Source organism: Pongo abelii, chromosome 18, assembly GCF_028885655.2.
Source record: "Pongo abelii isolate AG06213 chromosome 18, NHGRI_mPonAbe1-v2.0_pri, whole genome shotgun sequence".
In the NCBI taxonomy this organism is placed as follows: Eukaryota; Metazoa; Chordata; class Mammalia; order Primates; family Hominidae; genus Pongo; species Pongo abelii.
In genome coordinates, this window is record NC_072003.2 from 46,538,994 (window position 1) to 46,562,464 (window position 23,471).

Genomic DNA, 23,471 nt, shown 5'->3' on the forward strand with positions numbered 1-23,471 from the left:
GGAAGTGCAAGGGGTCAGGGAATTCCCCTTCATAGCCAAGCAAAGCTGTGACAGACGGCACCTGGAAAATCGGGCCACTCCCACCCTAATACCGCACTTTTCCAATGGTCTTAGCAAACGGCACACCAGGAGATTATATCCTGTGCCTGGCTGGGAGGGTCCCACGCCCATGGAGCCTCGCTTATTGCTAGCATAGCAGTCTGAGATCGAACTGCAAGGCAGCAGCAGGGCTGCGGGAGGGGCGCTCGCCATTGCTGAGGATTGAGTAAGTAAACAAAGCGGCCGCAAAGCTTGAAATGGGTGGAGCCCACCACAGCTCAAGGAGGCCTGCCTGCCTCTGTAGACTCCACCTCTGTAGGCAGGGCATAGCCGAACAAAAGGCAGCAGAAACCTCTGCAGACTTAACTGTTCCTGTCTGACAGCTTTGAAGAGAGTAGTGGTTCTCTCAGGACAGAGTTTGAGATCTGAGAACAGACAGACTTCCTCCTCAAGTGGGTCCCTGAACCCCAAGTAGCCTATCTGGGAGGCACCCCAAAGTAGGGGCAGACTGACACCTCACACGGCCGGGTACCCCTCTGAGACGAAACCTCCAGATGAACGATCAGACAGCAACATTTGCTGTTCAGCAATATTCGCTGTTCTGCAGCCTCCACTGCTGATACCCAGGCAAACAGGGTCTGGAGTGGACCTCCAACAAACTCCAACAGACCTGCAGCTGAGGGTCCTGACTGTTAAAGGGAAAACTAACAAACAGAAAGGACATCCACACCAAAACTCCATCTGTACGTCACCATCATCAAAGACAAAAGGTAGATAAAACCACAAAGATGGGGAAACAACAGAACAGAAAAACTGAAAATTCTAAAAATCAGAGTGCCTCTCCTCCTCCAAAGGAATGCAGCTCCTCACCAGCAATGGAACAAAGCTGGATGGAGAATGACTTTGATGAGTTGAGAGAAGAAGGCTTCAGATGATCAAACTTCTCTGAGCTAAAGGAGGAAGTTTGAACCCATCGCAAAGAAGTTAAAAACCTTGAAAAAAGATTAGACGAATGGCTAACTAGAATAACCAATGCAGAGAAGTCCTTAAAGGACCTGATGGAGCTGAAAACCATGGCAGGAGAACTATGTGACAAATGCACAAGCTTCAGTAGCCTATTCAATCAACTAGAAGAAAAGGTATCAGTGATGGAAGATCAAATGAATGAAATGAAGTGAGAAGAGACGTTTAGAGAAAAAAGAATAAAAAGAAACGAACAAAGCCTCCAAGAAATATGGGACTATGGGAAAAGACCAAATCTACGTCTGATTGGTGTACCTGAAAGTGATAGGGAGAATGGAACCAGGTTGGAAAACACTCTGCAGGATATTATCCAGGAGAACTTCCCCAACCTAGCAAGGCAGGCCAACATTCAAATTCAGGAAATACAGAGAACACCACAAAGATACTCCTTGAGAAGAGAAACTCCAAGACACATAATTGTCAGATTCACCAAAGCTGAAATGAAGGAAAAAATGTTAAGGGCAGCCAGATGAAAAGGTTGGGTTACCCACAAAGGGAAGCCCATCAGACTAACAGCTGATCTCTCAGCAGAAACTCTACAAGCCAGAAGAGAGTGGGGGCCAATATTCAACATTCTTAGAGAAAATAATTTTTAACCCAGAACTTCATATCCAGCCAAACTAAGCTTCATAAATGAAGGAGAAATAAAATCCTTCACAGACAAGCAAATGCTGAGAGATTTTGTCACCACCAGGCCTGCCCTAAAAGAGCTCCTGAAGGAAGCAATAAACATGGAAAGGAACAACCGGTACCAGTCACTGCAAAAACATGCCCAGTTGTAAAGACCACTGATGCTAGGAAGAAACTGCATCAACTAACGAGCAAAATAACCAGCTAACATGATAATGACAGGATCAAATTCGCATATAACAATATTTACATTAAATGTAAATGGGCTAAATGCTCCAATTAAAAGACACAGACTGGCCAATTGGGTAAAGAGTCAGACCCATCAGTGTGCTGTATTCAGGAAACCCATCTCACGTGCAGAGACACAAATAGGCTCAAAATAAAGGGATGGAGGAAGATCTACCAAGCAAATGGAAAACAAAAAAAGGCAGGGGTTGCAATCCTAGTCTCTGATAAAACAGACTTTAAACCAACAAAGATCAAAAGAGACAAAGAAGGCCATTACATAATGGTAAAGGGATCAATTCAACAAGAAGAGCTAACTATCCTAAATATATATGCACCCAATACAGGAGCACCCAGACTCATAAAGCAAGTCCTTAGGGATCTACACAGAGACTTAGACTCCCACACAATAATAATGGGAGACTTTAACACCCCATTGTCAATGTCAGACAGATCAATGAGACACAAAGTTAACAAGGATATCCAGGAATGGAATTCAGCTCTGGACCAAGCAGACCTAACAGACATCTACAGAACTCTCCACCCCAAATCAACAGAATATACATTCTTCTCAGCACCACACCACACCTATTCCAAAATTGACCACATAGTTGGAAGTAAAGCACTCCTCAGCAAATGTAAAAGAACAGAAATCATAACAAACTGTCTCTCAGACCACAGTGCAATCAAACTAGAACTCAGGATTAAGAAATTCACTCAAAACCACTCAACTACATGGAAACTGAACAACCTGCTCCTGAATGACTACTAGGTAGGTAAATCACGAAATGAAGGCAGAAATAAAGATGTTCTTTGAAACCAATGAGAACAAAGACACACCATACCAGAATCTCTGGGACACATTCAAAGCAGTGTGTAGAGGGAAATTTATAGCACTAAATGCCCACAAGAGAAAGCAGGAAAGATCTAAAATTCACAATTAACATCACATTTAAAAGAACTAGAGAAGGAAGAGCAAACACATTCAAAAGCTAGTAGAAGGCAAGAAATAACTAAGATCAGAGCAGAACTGAAGAAGATAGAGACAAAAAAACCCTTCAAAAAAATCAATGAATCTGGGAGCTAGTTTTTTGAAAAGATCAACAAAATTGGTAGACTGCTAGCAAGACTAATAAAGAAGAAAAGAGAGAAGAATCAAACAGACACAATAAAAAATGATAAAGGGGATATCACCACCGATCCCACAGAAATACAAACTACCATCAGAGAATACTACAAACACCTCTATGCAAATAAACAAGAAAATCTAGTAGAAATGGATAAATTCCTCGACACATACACCCTCCCAAGACTAAACCAGGAAGAAGTTGATTCTCTGAATAGACCAATAACAGGCTCTGAAATTGAGGCAATAATTCATAGCTTACCAACCAATAACAGTCCAGGACCAGATGGATTCACAGCCGAATTCTACCTGAGGTACAAGGAGGAGCTGGTACTATTCCTTCTGAAACTATTCCAATCAATAGAAAAAGAGGGAATCCTCCCTAAATCATTTTATGAGGCCAGCATCATCCTGATACCAAAGACAACAAAAAAAAGAGAATTTTAGACCAATATCCCTGATGAGCATTGATGCAAAAATCCTCAATAAAATACTGGGAAACCAAATCCAGCAGCACATCAAAAAGCTTATCCACCATGATCAAGCGGGCTTCATGCCTGGGATGGAAGGCTGGTTCAACATATGAAAATCAATAAACGTAACCCAGCATATAAACAGAACCAAAGACAAAACCCACATGATTATCTCAATAGATGCAGAAAAGGCCTTTGACAAAATACAACAACCCTTCATGCTAAAAACTCTCAATAAACTAGGTATTGATGGGATGTATCTCAAAATAATAAGAGCTATGTATGACAAAATCACAGCCAATATCATACTGAATGGACAAAAACTGGAAGCATTCCCCTTTGAAAACTGGTACAAGACAGGGATGCCCTCTGTCACCACTAATATTCAACATAGTGTTGGAAGTTCTGGCCAGGTCAATCAGGCAGGAGAAAGAAATAAAGGGTATTCAATTAGGAAAAGAGGAAGTCAAATTGTCCCTGTTTGCAGATGACATGATTGTATATCTAGAAAACCCCATCATCTCAACCTAAAATCTCCTTAAGCTGATAAGCAACTTCAGCAAAGTCTCATGATACAAAATCAATGTGCAAAAATCACAAGCATTCTTATACACCAATAACAGACAAACAGCCAAATCATGAGTGAACTCCCATTCACAATGGCTTCAAAGAGAATAAAATACCTAGGAATCCAACTTACAAGGGATGTGAAGGACCTCTTCAAGGAGAACTACAAACCACTGCTCAATGAAATAAAAGAGGACACGAACAAATGGAAGAACATTCCATGCTCATGGATAGGAAGAATCAATATCGTGAAAATGGCCATTCTCCCCAGGGTAATTTATAGATTCAATGCCATCCCCATCAAGCTACCAATGACTTTCTTCACAGAATTGGAAAAAACTACTTTAAAGTTCATATGGAACCAAAAAAGAGCCCACTTTGCCAAGTTAATCCTAAGCCAAAAGAAGAAAGGTGGAGGCATCACGCTACCTGACTTCAAACTATACTACAAGGCTACAGTAACCAAAACAGCATGGTACTGGTACCAAAACAGAGATATAGACCAATGGAACAAAACAGACCCCTCAGAAATAATACCACACATCTACAACTATCTGATATTTGATAAACCTGACAAAAAAGAAATGGGGAAAGGATTCTGTATTTAACAAATAATGCTGGGAAAACTGGCTAGCCATATGTAGAAAGCTGAAACTGGATCCCTTCCTTACACCTTATACAAAAATTAATTCAAGATGGATTAAAGACTTAAATGTTAGACCTAAAACCATAAAAACCCTAGAAAAAACCTAGGCAATACCATTCAGGACACAGGCATGGGCAAGGACTTCATGTCCCAAATACCAAAAGCAATGGCAACAAAAGCCAAAATTGACAAATGGGATCTAATTAAACTAAAGAGGTTCTGCACAGCAAAAGAAACTGCCATGAGAGTGAACAGGAAACCTATAAAATGGGAGAAAATTTTTGCAATCTACTCATCTGACAAAGGGCTAATATCCAGAATCTACAATGAACTCAAACAAATTTACAAGAAAAAAACAAACAACCCCATCCAAAAGTGGGCAAAGGATATGAACAGACACTTCTCAAAAGAAGACATTTATGCAGCTAAAAGACACATGAAAAAATGCTCATCATCACTGGCCATCAGAGAAATGCAAATCAAAACCACAATGAGATACCATCTCACACCAGTTAGAATGGCGATCATTAAAAAGTCAGGAAACAACAGGTGCTGGAGAGGATGTGGAGAAATAGGAACACTTTTACACTGTTGGTGGGACTGTAAACTAGTTCAACCATTGTGGAAGTCGGTGTGGCGATTCCTCAGGGATCTAGAACTAGAAATACCATTTGACCCAGCCATCCCATTACTGGGTATATACCCAAAGGAATATAAATCATGCTGCTATAAAGACACATGCACACGTATGTTTATTGCGACACTATTCACAATAGCAAAGACTTGGAACCAACCGAAATGTCCAACAATGACAGACTGGATTAAGAAAATGTGGCACATATACACCATGGAATGCTATGCAGCCATAAAAAATGATGAGTTCATGTCCTTTGTAGGGACATGGATGAAGCTGGAAACCATCATTCTCAGCAAACTATTGCAAGGACTTAAAACCAAACACCGCATGTTCTCACTCATAGGTGGGAATTGAACAATGAGAACACTTGGACACAGGAAGGGGAATATCACACACCGGGGCCTTTTGTTGGGTAGGGTGATGGGGGAGGGATAGCATTAGTAGATACACCTAATGTAAATGATGAGTTAATGGGTGCAGCACACCAAGATGGCACATGTATACATATGTAACAAACCTGCACATTGTGCACATGTACCCTAGAACTTAAAGTATAACAAAAAAAAAATTAAAAAAAAAAGAATCACCACGATCAAGTGGTATTCATCCCAGAGGCATAAAAATGGTTCAATATACACAAATCAATAAATGAGACTGACAATAATAGATGAAGAAAAGTCATTTGACAGAATTCAGTATCCCTTTGTGATAAAAACCTCTCAAGAAATTAGGTATAGCAGGTATGTATCTCATCACTATAAAAACCATATATGACAAACCTATAGCTAACATCAATTGAAAAGGAAAAAGTTGAAAGAAAGCTTTTCCCCTAAGATATGGAAGAAGAGAAGGATGCTCAGTTTCACCACTTCTATTAAAAAAATTTTGGAAATTTTAGCCAGAGCAATTATGTGAAAGACAGACATTAAAAGATATTCAAATTGGAAAGAAGGCAGTCAAACAGTTCTTGTTTGCAGATGACATTATCTTATATAACCCTAGACTCCACCAAAAAAAAACCTTTTAGAATTAATAAATGAATTCAGTAAAGGTGCAGGATACAAATCAACATGCAAAAATCAGTAGCTTTTCTATACATAATAATAAACTATCTGAAAAAGAAATCAAGAAAAAAATCCCACTTACAATAGTTACAAAAAAATAAGATACTGAGATTAAACCTAAGCAGGTGAAAGATCTTTATAACAAAACTAGAAAATTGTTGAAAGAAATTGAATCAGATACAAATAATGAAAAGATACCCTGTGTTCATGAATCGCAAGAATTCATAAATATAAGCAAAGGTATATGGTTAAAATGACCACACTACCCAAAGCAATCTACAGATTCACTGTAATCCCTATCAAAATACCAATGACATTCTTGACAATAGTAGAGAAAAAAATCCTAAAGTTTGTGTGGAACCACAACAGACTTTGAACAGCCAAAGCAATCTTAAGCAAAAAGAACAAAGCTGGGGGCACCGTAATACCTCACTTTAAAACATACTACAAAGCTATGGTAATCAATACAGCATGATACTGGCATAAAAACAGAAACATAGACCAATAGAACAGAATATGAATACAGATATAAATCCATGCATCTACAGCCAACTGATCTTTGACAAAGGTACCAAGAACACACACTGGGGAAAGGACAGTCTCTTCAATAAATGGTGTTGGGAAAACTGGATTTCTACATGCAGAAGAATGAAAGTCAACGCCCATTTCTCATCATATTTAAAAAAAATCAACTCAAAATAGGTTAAAGCCTTAAAGGTAAGACTCAGAACTCTGAAACTACTCAGAAAATACATGGGGAAATACTTCATGACATTGGTCTTGTCAAGGATTTTTTTAGATAAGACCTCAAAAGCACAGGCAACAAAAGCAAAAGTAGGCAAATGAGATTACAGCAAACTAAAAAGCTTCTGCACATCAAAGGAGACAAGTAAGAGTGATGAGACAACCTAAAAAATGGAAAAAGATATTTGCAACCTATACACCTGACAGAGTGTTAATATAAGAATTCATGAGGAACCCAAAGAATTCAATATCAAAAAAAATTCTGATTAAAAATGGGCAAAAGACCTGAATGGACATTTCTCTAAATGCAACACAGAAATGGCCAATAAGTATATGAAAAAATGCTCAACATCATGAATCATCAGAAAATGCAAATCAAAATGACAACGAGATATCACCTCACTCTAGTTAGAATGGCTATTATGAAAAACGATAGCAAGTGTTGGTGAAGAAGTGGAGAACAGGGAACCCTGACATATTGTTGGTGGGAATGTAAATTAGTACAGCCATTATGTAAAACAGTATGGAGTTTCCTAAAAAAAAATTACGAATAGAACTATCATATGATTCAGCAATCCTACTACTGGGTATATAGCTAAAAGAAATGAAATCAGTATTTTAAGAGATATCTATATCCCTATGTTTATTATAGCACTATTCACAATAGCCAAGATAAGGAAACAACCTGAATCCATCAAATGTATGAATGGATTAAAAAAATTTGGTATCTATATACAATGATATATTGTTCAGACATGAAAAGGAATGTAGTCCTGTCATTTACGACAACATGGATGAACCTGGAGGTCATTCTGTCAAGTGAAATATAAGCTAGACACAGAAAATAAATACCATATGAATTCACTCATATGTGGAATCTAAAAAAAGTAGATCTCATAGAAGTAGAGAGAATAGTGATTATCAGAGGCTGGGGAGAGGATATGGAGAGAGCTTAGTCAAAGGGCACAAAGCTACAGTTAAGACTGGCAGAATACTTTCTGGTGTTCTATTGCACAGTAGGGTGACTACAAGTAACTGTGATGTATTGTCTATTTCATAATAGCTAAAAGAGATTATTTTTAATGTTCTCACCACAAAGAAACGATGTTTGAGGTGATAGATTTGCTAATTACTCTGATTTGATCATTACACAATGTATACATGTATTGAAACATCACATTGTATCCCACAAATATGTATAATTATTACATGTTAACTAAAAATTTACGAAAACCTACAAAAATTTATATTCTGAAAGCTTGTTTTATTTGAACAGAAATCAATTTTTAATAAATTTTATATCAAAATCACTATTGCTTGGGTTTTTTTCTGGAATCCATAAACATTATATATTCTAGAATTATAGATATACATAATCATATTTTGGAGATGGATGACTTGGGAGAGTGGTCAAAGAGTATAAAAATTCTAAAAATAATATGTGAAAAACACAGGGAGCAGATGGAGAAGATTCACTATCAAAACACATGGTTCTAAAAGCAAACAGCATATACTAGTAGGTCACTGTTGGTGACCATTATTGAACATGATAACATATTTTAAAATCTAAACTAATGCAGATGAAGAAGGAGTGTACGGTGTTTAAGGATACAGCTTGTGAGACAGAGCCAAAGATCATGTCCCAGCTCTGCCACTCCCTCCCTAGCTATGTGCCCTTGGTCAAGTTTCTTAACTTCTCTGAACCCCTATTACCACATTCTATAATGTGGCTAAATAATATTGTTCACCTCAGAAAGGTTTGGAAAGATTACTTGAGATAAATGTAAAATATTTTCTATAAAATAGTTTCTGCCAAAAATAACTATTTTTGAGCATTATGAAAAAGAAGCAAAGAGACATGTGCAATATACAAAACTTGTAAATCCTTTCAATGTCACTGATTAACAAAAACTTGAAAGCTTTCTCTTGATTAAATTCAACATATATTGGTTACACAGGGTGATGTGATGATAGGCAGGGGCAAGTTAAATACAGAGAATGTCCACTTGTCTGTGTGTAACAAGGACTAAAAGGGAACTGTCTTGCTACTGGGGAACAGAATAGGAAAATAGGATTGCTTTGTGAGAGAGTCGGAGGGAATGGATTGCTGTGAATAAGTGATAAGTAGTAAAGGGCACTTTCAACCATTCAGTCACTATCCATCCATCATCCACCATTCATTTAACACATCAATTCATTATTCAGCTCTTCATTAGGTTAAGGTTAAGCACAGAAAAGCTGTGTACATGCCTACATCCAAGAAGCACAACTATGACTTATTAATGAATGGGGCATTTACACAGAGTGAAAATGAGGAGTTACAGAGGGGAAAATATGGGGTTGAAATGGAAGTCAGACGTGTTTGAAAATTGGGCAGGATATTTTCTGCCTAGGAGTGGCATTAGGCTCCTCATAATGAACTTCTATGCCACTCTGACTCATGGCAGGGAATTCCTCTCAGGCGTAATGCATCATAGAGAAATAAATCTCACCATCTTTTGGTCCTTCCTAGGTATATGTATTTGTAAGGTCTAACAATAGCCAAGTTATCTGCAATAATCACTTCCATAGTATTGTTGCAAAAAAAAAAAAAAAAAAAGAGCTATGCATAGTTAACAGAACAGTTTCATGGGGTGCTCCATTTATCATAGATCAATTATATTAACTAGGGTAGGCTTAGAGTGACAAATATTCCAATTAATTTGTGGGTTATATTAGAAAGTATTAAACATACCAGCTATTAAATTACAAAATAGCAATATAATAATGTAAAATACAACATTATCTCATAGCATTTTTAAGTATGTTAAATTTAATATTGAAAAGGCTGAGTATACATTCATAATACCATTCATCATTAAAAAAATTAAATGTGGCTGGGCGTAGTGGCTCACGCCTGTAATCCCAGCACTTTGGGAGGTCAAGGCAGGCGGACTGCGAGGTCAGGAGATCGAGACCAACCTGGCTAACATGGTGAAACCCCGTCTCCACTAAAAATACAAAACAATTAGCCGGGCGTGGTGGCGGGCACCTGTAGTCCCAGCGACCTGGGAGGCTGAGGCAAGAGAATGGCGTGAACCCGGGAGGCGGAGCTTTCAGTGAGCTGAGATCATGCCACCGCACTCCAGCCTAGGTGACAGAGCAAGACTCCATCTCAAAAAAAAAAAAAAAAAATTAAATGCAATGCACAGTACAGTCTTGAGAATACAATATGTCAGAGGTATATTTAGGAAAAAAACACTCTTACCTAGAAAGGTAAGAATTTATTATATGCAAACCTGTACAAAATGGCTCCAGGGATATAGAGTCCTAGTTTTTCCTCATATTTGTATACCTTAAAAGAAACTAATATAGCCTAGTCTGCTTTAGATGTTGAATACGTATAAAGTCAAGACTCTGAAGCAGCCATTTTATAATTTTTATATAAATTATGATTTCCAATCAAAAAGCATTCAAAATATTTATCAGAATCACATCTGGCATCCATGACTCACCAAGATAGATGCCTCAGAGAAGTCTTTGCTACAAGGTAGAAACTCAGGAACTAATCACTTTTGCTGTGGTAACTATTGCACTGCAATCATCACAGACATGGAATGAAAAGGAAATACTAATGACCTGGGTTTATTATTTGTTTGAAAGAGTATTGCAAATATTAGAAGAGTACTCTAAGAACACCTCACCACTTTGGGTGCTTTGTGGCAATAAGTGCACATAAAATATTTGTTTTACCAAAAATTTCTAATAGCATTGTCCTTTTTTGATGGGATAGGAGCGGAGCAGGCTGAGGGAGACAAAGGTCCCGCAGGTTAGAGGGAGAACTGTTTAAACTGATTATGATGACTTCGAATACATGGAAACAGAACTGGCACTATAAAAAAACAAAAGGATATTAAGAAGCTGTGCAAATACAGTTGTCTATTTAAATGCTAAATAACAGTAAATACTGTAGATAATGTATGTTGTTATCTACTGGTCAGAATTCATGAATTAGAAAATGTAAATAGGAAGACTAAGAATTAACAACTTATAAGGATCCAGGATGTCTCCTACTGAAATCAGCACCCATGCATTTTAGATTAAGAAAAATTTTTAATCACTTAACTTTAATCAAAATAAGCAAAAGTAATGATATGTCAATCTTTATCATATGAACGAATCTCAGAAGTTCTGGTTTAGGATTATAGTTGAAGGTCTTAAGATTTCCTAAACTTGAGCTTAATTCTTAAAAACCATTTATAATATTTAAACATTTTCAATGTTAATACTGAATAGTTAATATCCAATTGAATATTTTTCATTTAATTAAATAATTCATTTAATATTATTCATTAGTATTTATAATGTGACTGGCACTGCTATAGGCTTGAGAGATATAATGGTGTACAAAATACACCAATGGAGTTCTGGTGAGGGCACATGAGCAGAATGAATACCGTGTCAGCAATAGTCTGCAATGGAGAAAAATAAAGCAGGAAAGCAGGGCAGAAGTGCTGGGGGTAGGGTTTACAGTTTTAAATAGAGTGGTCAGGGAAGGCCGCCAGGAGAGGGTGATGTGGCAAAACCAGAAGGTGGTATGGGGGTGAGTCATGAGGAATATCACGCAGAGGGATAAGCAAGGGCAAAGGCCTCAGGAGGGACAATTTGCAGAACACCAAGGAGGCAATGTGACTGGAGCACAGGTGCATTTATAATGTTAGAAACAAAGGCAGGATGCTTTGGACATGTGCTCCTTCATTTATCCATTATCTGTCTTCTAAATGGCAGTTAAACAAGGACATGGTAATATCCAACTCTGTGTCTCTCCAGAGCTTGTATCTCCCATTTGTATTTCATTTTGTCTTCTAATAGACATCTCAAACTTAACATGTCTCAAACAGAACTATCAATTAACAGAACTCCAGACTTCCTCTTCCTACTCCTTTCCTACCTCATCAAATGGCGCTGATTTGTTCAAACCAAAAATCTAGAAATCAATCTTCTTTTTCTCTTCCCCTCAACATCTAATCCATCAGCATTTCCTGTCAACTTTGTCTCCAATAAGTCCTAAATAAGACTACTTCTATCCATTTCCTGGTGGCTTCCCTGGTCCAAGTCACCATAGCTTTTCCCTCTTAACTAGTCTCCTTGAAGTTTCCAGTTACATTTAGAATAAAATCCAAACTCCTTGTTACCTTTGTCCACAAAGCACTACAAGACCTGGCCAAGTGCCAGCCTTCTTTTTGTTCCTTGAACATCAAGCTTATTTTTGCCTTAGAATCTTCACTTATGTGTTCCGTCTGTATGGAGCATTTTCCCCAAAAACCTTCTACAACTTCACTCAAGTCTCAGATCAGATGTAACCTCCAACGAGCTACTTAAAATAGCCCTTCTCATTTCCTATTATAGCCTTTCGTTTAATTCCCTCAGAGCTCTTACCACTTTCTAATAATTCCTGATTAATTTAATTGTTTTTGTCTTTCTTCCCTCAACAGAATTTAAACTTCATGAGAACAGGGTTTTTGTATGCCTGAGGCTTGGCTATATGCCAAGCATATAATACACAGCCAGTCCAAATAGTAGGAACTCTAAAACGATTTTTTGAATTCATTAACCAACGCCTTGTACACAATAGAAATATTTCATTATAAAACAGACAGGAAACTAAATGGAAGAAAAACGAATTGCTCCACAATTTTAAAGAATAAACAGACTGAACTATTTGACTGAACCCTATGTACCATACAATTCGAAGAATATCAAAGTATTATAATGCAGCACTTACATCTAATTTGCCCATATTATACATATTAATGTACTCTATATTTGTATTTACTTGATAATTTCTGACTGCCAATGACAGTGATATGGTACATTAGTACACTTAAGAGAGAATATCTGCAACTTCAAACATTTTTCTGTTTTATTGATTTTTGACTAGTGTTCAATGTCCCTTTTTAATGAAAAAGGGGCTACTTAACAAAAGAGCAGCCAATTTTCAACTATAAGATACAAACAAACAAGTGTGCCATTAATGTAAGACTGTGGACCAAAAGCCAATCTTAAATGATTTACATAAGACCAAGTACAGAAAGCATAGCACCCAGAACTTTCTGCTTTCTAGCTTCTTTTATAATATAATCATCACCTGTTTATTTGAAGGCATTTGATTTTTAAAATTCTTTTGTGAGAGAGAATATGAACATTCAATTACCAATTAGCATTCAGACTAAATATAAAATTTACATTTCCACACACGGCTCATCTGATTTACTTTCCAGATCAAACATGAACAAGAAACAATTTTAATTTGTCAGATGGTTACTGAATACACCTAGCCATAAAACAAAGGGAGCATAATTGTTATAAATGCTTTGAAATCAGCTCCATGATGGTTTAGAATTAACATCTGAATCTTTACCAAATATTATAAGGCTTCACAAAACAACTTTAATGTGGGGTGTCCCTGCCTTTCTCCTTTACTTTACTAAATGTCATTGATTACTAGGTACTGGGTGTACTCAATTGAATCATATTTGGGGTTAACCATCAATGACACTATCTTTAAGTTGTTCAAGATTTTCTAGTATGTTTATAACTTTCACAAATGACAGTTTCCATTTGCATTAGTTCCTTTATTTTTTATAGGATTTTTTAGATCTGACTGAAAATTCCAAGGCCCAATTCATCATGCCCAGTATTCTCCCTTTACTTGAAGAAAGTGTGATCTCCTTCTGAAGATGTGATACACAGCAGTTAGCATGAGATCTGTATAATTTATAAATAAATTTATATGACATTTACAATAATTCAATCTATAAAAAATGCTGACATTCTGTATAAGGTTTCTGTTTTCCCTTCAGTTTTATAGGTTTATTGATTTCCACTACATCTAATATTACATACAAAATTGATACCCATTTTCTCTAATTTCTATTGACTTTTTTTCTATATAATTTAATAAGAGATAACACCTTATTTATAGGAATTCTAGAATTTGATATGCAGAGCCTACGTAGAAAGAGATTCAAGATTAAAATCCAGTTTAAAGGATGATATAGTAGGGCAAGACAGAAAACATGTCTTCTAGAAGATACACCTTCCTTGATTATTTCTTAGCTATGAGAGACATTTACGGGTTGCAGATGTTCCAAATATGAGACCAGGGCCCAGAACCTCATCTGACTCTTACCAGTAGCAGCAAGTATTTATTGGGTAATTTCTATGACTCAGGGACTGCTCTAAGAATTCTGCAAATGATAACTTTTGGGCCACTAATACCCTGCTAAAATGAAAATCCAAAGCTCTTTTCTTGGTTTTCTTTTGCATTATATTTTAGTATCTGCCGATGGTTTCTGACCACCTTTTAGCACCCATTTTTCTCCCTCCTTAGCCCTCTGTCAATCTCCATTTTACACCTTCTTGTTTGGAGGGCTCATCATCTCAGTCTTGACCTCTTCCCTCTTAAAGGGCTCTCACACCTGCCTTGGCTTTTTCCCTCATCTTAGGTCTGCTAAATGTGATGGCTTTGTTGTCTTTACAGCACGATCAATGTGATAACTTTAAAGTGTCTCAGTACCCAATCCAGCTCTCTCTCCTGATTTACCTATCTTTGTGAATAGTATCGCCCTTCTTTAGGTAATTCAGAATCAATTTTTTACTTTTTACTCTCTCTATGTCAAACCAGTCAGCGAATTTACTGATTCCCTCCACATACTGATGTAGTTCAGCTCTGGCTCTCACCACCTCATGCCCTGACCTGTCTCCTGAGTGGTTTCCACCTTTAGAAAATACTGCATTTTAAGACTGTTTAAATCTGCCTCTCTTTTAACATCAAAATCTCAGGCACCTCAGAGGTTCTAATAATCTTCCTCTGAACTCCTACTGCATGCTCAAGAAGCATTACATTATGCATATCCCACCAGACCAGAAGATTTTGTTCAACTTTACTTTCTGAAGTTAATAAAAAAAAGTATTATTAACAAAGAGATGTTCGAAATTGTTCTACTATTTCCCATCACTTCTACAGAATAAAATCAACATTTGTTCATCTGTTATTCATTTGGTAATCCAATGGGTTCCCAGGCCATTTATTATGCTTCTATATTTTTACAGAAACTGTCGATTCAACCCAAAGTGGTTTATTCACTAGTCACTAACCAAACCATTTTTATATCTCCACATATTTTTAGCCAAAGTCCAGTACAAAATCTCACCACTTCCATGAGGCTTTTGTACCCTTTCTCAGCTTAGGATAATCTATGTTTCCACAAGACTTATTAGCACTTTTTCCATGGCATTAATTTCATAATCAACAATGAAATGCAGTTTGGTTTGTCTTATATTGTGGCAGTTACTTGCTGCTTTACTCTTGTATTTTTTTTTAACATATTCATATTCTGTCTTTCCAACTGGACTATAAATTTCTTTCTTTCTTTTTTATTTATTTATTTTTTGAGAGGGGGTCTCACTCTGTCCACCTAGGTTGGAGTGCAGTGGCACGATCCCTGTTCACTGCAACCTCTGCCTCCCAGGCTCAAGTGATCCTCCCACATCAGTCTCCTGAGTAGCCTGGACCATAGGCTTGTGCCACCATGTCCAGCTAATTTTTTTGTATTTTTGGTAGAGATGAGGTTTCATCATGTTGCCCAGGCTGGTCTCAAACTCCTGAGCTCAAGTGATCCTCCTGCCTCAGCCTCCCAAAGTGTTGGCATTACAGGTGTGAACCATTGCAGCAGGCTATAAAATTCCTAAAGAAAAGGATGTTACCTTTAAAATCAGTTTTCTTACATAGTATTCAGCACAATATTTAAAGCATAATAGAAGTTTAATTTTTTTCAGAGGTCTAACTTTTGCATTTTATTTGGTATTAAAGACCCTGTGAAACTACACAACCTCTTCTTTCATTCTTTAAAAAAATTTTTTTTTAGAGATGAGGTCTCACTTGTGTTGCCTAGGCTAGAGTGCAGTGGCTTGACCACAGCTCACTGCAGCCTTGACCTCCTGTGCGCAAGCAATTCTCCTACCTCAGCCCCAAGCAGCTGAGACTACAGGTAAAAACCACCACACCCAGCCATACACGACCTTTTCTAAATGAGTCGTTCATGCCACTCAGAAAATAGTATCAATTTTACAAGAACTCAAAAGTTCTATGATAAAAATAACACTTTTTTTACTGGGCAGTAAGTATATACTTTGGTTTATTTCTTGCCGTTGTTGACTACTACTTCTCTATAATTTACTTTTTCGCTATTAAATTAACATATTATTCTAGCCACATAACAAAATTTGGAAAATAGGGAATAAGATAATCTATTTTCCTACTTTAACAAAACCATTATTACCCTTTGGCTCTGTTCCTTTCTAGTCTTCTCTTTTTTTTTTGGACAAGTGAGCTGGGAGCCATTTAAACACTTCTCTTTGGTATAGACTTCTTGTCACTTACATCATTTATTTAAGCATGTGCACTCTTTATCAACTGAATGGTAAATTTCTGGAATCATGCTGACTTCCTGACTGTCAGTCACTTCTCTTGTTTGGGTTCAAAGGAAGTAGGTGGAAAGGAAGATGGAGGGCTGGATGCAATTCACAAACATACTCAAATGTACACTTTTCACAGGAAAAATGCGTATTTTTGATATGTTAATATTCATATTTTTGGACCCAGCAGTCTTTTTTGCCAATATTCAACTAAAAATACATGAACTTTTAAAAAGCCAATGTGTGATATTTATTAAAAGTGTACTATTTAAAAAGTTTACTGATGAACTACCCAAAGCTATTAAAAACAGGGAGCAATAGTTATGTTTCTTAATTTGACTGTATCTTATAATCTGCACATCTTAAAAACACTAACATGCAAATGTTTATGTTTAGCAAAATCGTAAAAAATCCTCAAAGTAAAGCTACTAATAATTTTGTTAAAAGTAAGGCATTTTATGATATAAAACACATGATCATAAAAGATATAACTTTAATTTGGAGTTTTTAACCACGGCTTAAGGGAGTCAAAGAGATCTCTGTACTTCCTGAGAATTATATAGTACATATACACTTTTTTCCTAAACAGACACTTGCAGATAGAGCTGTTATTAATCTAGCTAATCAAATTAGCCAGCAAATTCCAAAAAATAACGTCAAGTGTTCTATCACTTGACTATTGGCATGAAAAACTGTAAAGGCAACAGAAATTTACTTAAAGTTAATATTCAATATAACTAAAATACAGGACAACATAGAGATTCATGTTAAAATTTCCATGATATGACATTATCAAACCTCTGGGTTTAGCTGTGTCAGGATACATTCATATGACACTGAACAGTGACTTGATTTAGTCAGCTGCATACAGAGCAGCAGAGGCAACAAGAACAAAAAACAGGTAAGTCCAATGAATAGACTCAAACTACAATTTGAGATGAGGTTCCACTATGTTGCCCAGGATGGACTTAAACTACTGAGCTCAAACAGTCCTACCAAGCAGCTCGGGCTACAGGCGAGAGCCACTGTACCCAGCTCAAACTCTAACTTCTTGTGCTCTTGCTATAAGCCTGTTACTGTGCTTTATTTACATTGTGCTATTCATAATAGCCTTTAGAGGTGGATATTACTGTCATTCCCATTTTATATATGAGGAAGCTGAGGTATCTGAACATGGTGATGTCTCATCTACATTTTGAGGAAAGCCTACTGTGGTTTATTGGCATAATGAAGGATCAGTGGGATGGGAACGAGCACTGAACAGCTTTTAGGTGGGGCAGACCACTTTCCCATCTAATACAATTACTCTGACAAATGATAAAAAGAGCCACATATGCTTTGGAAGTTCCTGACCAATGTGAACTTGATTGTGCAGAATCTTATGGAAAACAGAAATTCATATGTCCTCTTTTGGGTAATTCATAATAGACATTACTCTGCTTTAAAATTAAGTTGTAAATAAAAACGCCTTTTAGTGTTGGTTTTAAGAGGTCAGATTAACTCCTTCACTTCTATTTGTTCCATATGTTGGATATACATGAAGAATTTACGGTAATTAATACCTAATACCTGGTATTCTCTAGAAAAAGTCTCAGTAGATTTTCTTGTTTTGCATATTACTTCTGCAAACAGTATCAAACTATTTTTTAAACACATCATAAATTTCTCCTTATTTCATTAAGGAATTGACATGTCACGTACAATACTATTATGGAATAGGCATCTTTTGAAGCTATAATAGCTCTGAAGACCCTGGAGTTATTTCCTGCTATGGGGAATTAATATAAATAGATCAGAAAGAGGGAGAGAATTGGAAAGGCAAAAGCCTTTTTTTTTTTTTTTTTTTACCAAATCTTACCAAAGTCTGCAAATGCTGACTGTCCAACCACCATCATATTTTGAGGTTTTTCCAATATAGTACTGACAGAGAAGTTTCCATCCTGTTAAATGAAGAAAACTTTGAATTAGACCATCTTAATCTGCTCATTTGTTAAGTGTAAAACAAAGCATTCTAACTGAACGGGGAAAATAAATAACTTCAGTATTTTGTTGTATTGCACAAAAATTATTCCAATCTCCTGTTTCACTTTTATTTTGAAGCAAAGGAAACTCCTGTGAGTTGAGGAAGAAAATATGAATCTGGTATGCTTTCCTTGCTGTCGATTCTGGCATCTTTTACCAAATCATCACCATAATTTCAGAGAGTAATAATTTCAAGTACTGTGGAAGGCTTTGGAAATATAAAGAATTATAAAACTAGTTCCTACCCTCAAAGAGCTTACAGTTCAGTTGGGAGATAGAATATAAGTCAGAAAAATAGGATTTCTGATGGTAACACATAATTAGTATAAGTACAAAGACATGTTTTGCAGATTTTAAGGGAAGAAGATTCTGTTGGGAACAATTAAGAAAAGATATTGAAATGAGAGGAGAATTTCATTGATCCTTAAAGGACCAATCCATCAACTCAAGTTTATGTATCAATGAGAAGGGAAGCAAAGGATTACAACAGCAGCCACGTGCTGACTGAGAAGCAGAGGTGCCTAAGCTAAACAGAAAAGGAGAGCTTATCAGTGATCCTTTGTTTCACTCACTCTTTCCAAACAAAAACAGCACACATCTGATTACCAAAAAGGATACGCATTTCTTTAAATTATTGCCTTTCCTTTCTATAATTTTAGATTATTACACAAGAAAAAGAAATCAAAACAATGAATTTGAAATTCTGAGCTCTCAGATTTGTACAGAGTTCTTATCACTGACCTCTCTATTTTCTGTTTGAGATACTGACTCTGATTCCTACATACTGTATAAAGGATATCTGTATACTTTAAAATGAGTTTTTCCTTCTTTGCTGCTCTAAGGATACTGTAGATCTGTCTGAGTGAATAAACGAGCACTGGTTTTCTCCCTTATGCTCTCACACAAGAATCAACAGACATAAGACTTCTGTGACTAAACGTGGGGGACCTCTCCTCACCATAAACAAGCAATCATTTCTGCAGTGGATACCACCTGGCTGTCCTCTAATTCCACAGGTTGAGGGCTCAGTCCCTCAAATTACCCTAGACACCAGTCTGAAGTTTGGACCTCCAGTATTTCTGCCCGACCAGCTTCAAGTTGGGACTCACACCACCCCCTCTTTGGATTCACAGCTGGAGTGGCTTGCAGAACTCTGGGAAACATGTTTACTGAGTTATTATAGAGGATATTACAAAGGATACAGATGAAGAGATGAGTAGGGCAAGGTACGGAAGGGTCACAGAGCTTCCATGCCCTCTCTGGGCACTCCACCCTCCAGGAACTTCCACCTGTTCAGCTATCATGAAGCTCTCAGAACCTAGTTCTTTTAGGTTTTTATGATGGCTTCATTATGTAGGCATGATTGGTTAAACCGCTGGCCATTGGTGATTACTTTAACCTTCAGACTCTCCCCCATTCCTGGAGGTTGTGGGGAAGGGCTAAAAGTCCCAATCCTCTAATCATGTCTTGGTCATTCTGGTGACCAGCCACATTCTGAAGTTATTTTGGGGTTGCCATCCACCAATCAACTCATTAGCATACAAAAAGACATCCCTTTGGAGATTCTAGGTCTTTCAGAAGTTCTATGTTAGGAAATGGGGACTAACGTCAAATTTGTATTTCATAATATCACAATCTGCAATTTGGTTTCTTAAGAAATCACTGTTGATCTTTACAGAGAAATGCACTGCTATAACGAAAGCACAAAACCCAAATGCTTGAGGACCATGAGTAAGGAAATAAGATTTTTCATGTGACAAGCAATGTTCCAACCACTTTAACACTCCATTGTCCCTGTGCAGAAACATGTTTCCCCTCCCATTATTAAAGCATCTGATGTATTTTTCAATGATTTTCTATAGACATCTTATTTATTAAGGGTATTAAGCCTTAGGCTTTCCCTCCAGTCTTACCTAGAACCTGAAATTGCACTAGAGATGTGTCAAAATTGCCAAATCCCTAGCTGAAGTGTCAAGTGCTTTTACATTTTAGAAAGATCACAGCATTGGCCTGGCGTGGTGGCTCACGCCTGTAATCCCAGCACTTTGGGAGGCCAAGGCAGGTGGATCACAAGGTCAGGAGATCAAGACCATCCTGGCTAACACAGTGAAACCCCGTCTCTACTAAAAATACAAAAAATTAGCCGGGCATGTTGGTGGGTATCATGTAGTCTCAGATACTCAGGAGGCTGAGGCAGAAGAATGGTGTGAACCCACGAGGCGGAGCTTGCAGTAAGCCGAGATCGCACCACTGCACTCCAGCCTGGGTGACAGAGCGAGACTCCGTCTCAAAAAAAAAAAAAAAAAAAAAGATCACAGCATTGTCTGGGCATGGTGGCTCACACCTGCAATCCCAGCACTTTGGAAGGCCGAGGCAGGCAGATCACTTGAGGTTAGGAGATCGAGACCAGCCTGGCTAAGATGATTAAACCCCATCTCTACTAAAAATACAAAAAAAATTAGCTGGGTATGGTAGTGCACAGCTGTAATCCCAGCTACTAGGGAGGCTGAGGCAGGAGAATCACATGAACCTGGGAGGTGGAGCGAGCAAGTGAGCCAAGACTGAGTCACTGTACTCCAGCCTGGGTGACAGAGCAAGACTCCATCTCAAAAAAAAAAAAAAAAAATCACAGCATTCAGCATTGTGTAGAGTGGATAGAATGTTTCATGAATGAATGGAAAAATCTCTCTTAAAATGTATCAGCCTTCTATGAGATAAAGCTGAATATCAACTCAATATACTAACTGAAGTGAACAAATTACCCCACTGAAGGTCTATGAATTTTGGTAAATATATCTAGAAATATATAGATATAACCTCATGATTTGTCTCCATCAAGAAATATTGAAGTAACAGCCTTCCATGTCTTCTAAGATGCCACTTTCACACTGAGCATCAATACAAGAGCAATGCCCACTTCCAATTGCTGGAGGAAAAGAATACATTCTGGCCATAGTGAGAGTAAGCAGAACACATTATACATGTGACAGAGTTGGGGGAAAAGACAACACTTTATTAGACAACTTTTCCATTATTATCATCACTTGTTCTTTGCTTAGCAGTATAAACATATATAACTTCATTTCCATTCAGATTACTTACATATTTAATATGTAATGAAATGATTTAATAAACTGCGTCATCAATATATTTTATCTCAATAGATAATACATTTTAAAGTGCAGCATAACGACACTCATTTTCAAAGATGAAGCTGCTTGGTAGCTATTAATGAGGGAGGAGAAACATGATCAATACTGTTTTTCATTTTGAACATATTCTGGGAGAACAGTCTGGTGCAAAGAACACTAGAATTGGAGTAAGGTGAGGTGAGTTCCAGTCCTTTTTCACTGAAAAGTTATGTCACTTTGGGACAGCCACTCACTGTTCTAGGCTTCAGTTCTTCAGTTGTTAGAAGGGATTAAATGTACTGTCTACTTGCAGGGTTCTGGAGAGGTCAAATGGAATGAAAGATAACAGTGTTCTGCAAAATGCAATGTATCAGGCACCTATATGGTACTGTCATAATAGCAGTCCCGTGCTTATGATCTGCAAGTACTTTTTTCACAGGATGCCATTTGGTACTCATTTACTCCACGGTCTGACTCTCTTTTTTACTTTTGGATTGGAATCTCCACCTATTTGTATAATTATGTTCTTTAGTATGAGAGTAATTTTGCTATGAAACAAACAATACTACTTTTTTTAACACTGTACAATTTTTTAAAAACTGATAAATAATAATTATACATACTCATGGGGCACACAGTGATGTTGTGATACTTGTAATGTATAGTGATTGGATCAGGGTTTTTAGCATATCCATCATCTCAAACATTTATCATTTCTTCCTATTCAGAATATTCAATATCCTCCTTCTTTTTTTTTTTTTTTTTGAGATGGAGTCTTGCTGTGTCGCCCAGGCTGGAGCGCAGTGGTGCGATCTTGGCTCACTGCAACTCCACTTCCCGGTTCACGCCATTCTCCTGCTTCAGCCTCCTGAGTAGCTGGGACTACACACACTTGCCACCACTCCCAGCTAATTTTTTTGTGTTTTTAGTAGGGACGGGGTTTCACCGTGTTAGCCAGGATGGTCTTAATCTCCTGACCTCGTGATCCGCCCGCCTTGGCCTCCCACAGTGCTGGGATTACAGGCGTTAGCTACCGCGCCTGGCCTTAATATCCTCCTTCTAATAGCGGCAGGAGGCAGACAAATTCCTAGGCAGATAGGGATGGGTCCCTGGTGAAACCCGACCTTCAAACCGAAGAAAAACTAAAGCCTGAAACCAAGCAGCCAGTTCCGGGTAAAGTCCCCGACCAGAGTGAGAACTTCCTCGATGCCTCTTAGACAATAAAATGGTGCTTTTCCCAGACAGCCATGGACCAATCCACATGCACTCCCTCATTCTGAGCCCATAAAAACCCCAGACTCAGCCACACGTGGTGATTCCCTGCTTTCAGGTAGGGGCTGCCCACTTCAGGTCCCCTGTCCACTGAGAGCTATTCTGTTGCTTAATAAAACTCTTCTCCACCTTGCTAAATCTCTGGTTGTCCACTGTAACACCCCCTTTAGGGCCCTGCAGTTGCTGGTGTCTCCAAGTTTTTAGGTGCCACTGTGCTCCCGTTGTCCAAACTCTGGTGCCTAAGTCAGAAGCTGCTTGTAGTATGCCTGGTTGAGCCTCAGCCTTGCATGGAGTTGGTGCCTGGAGCAGCTGCCCTGCACTCGCTTGCTTATACACCCCTCATCACGCAGTGCCTGGCTTGCCCACAGTGGGTGTGAGATTAGGACTGGTAGCACGAGCCAAACACAGCCTGC

At 37.8% G+C, this 23,471-nt stretch overlaps 1 protein-coding gene across 1 annotated transcript in view; it reads right to left on the bottom strand.

The window, feature by feature from the left end:
- ITFG1 (integrin alpha FG-GAP repeat containing 1) overlaps positions 1-23,471 on the bottom strand; it is a 300,856-nt gene that overhangs the window by 187,288 nt on the left and 90,097 nt on the right. The window contains 1 exon segment of the mRNA NM_001132452.2: positions 18,492-18,573. Within this exon segment, the coding sequence (NP_001125924.1) occupies positions 18,492-18,573 (82 nt within the window).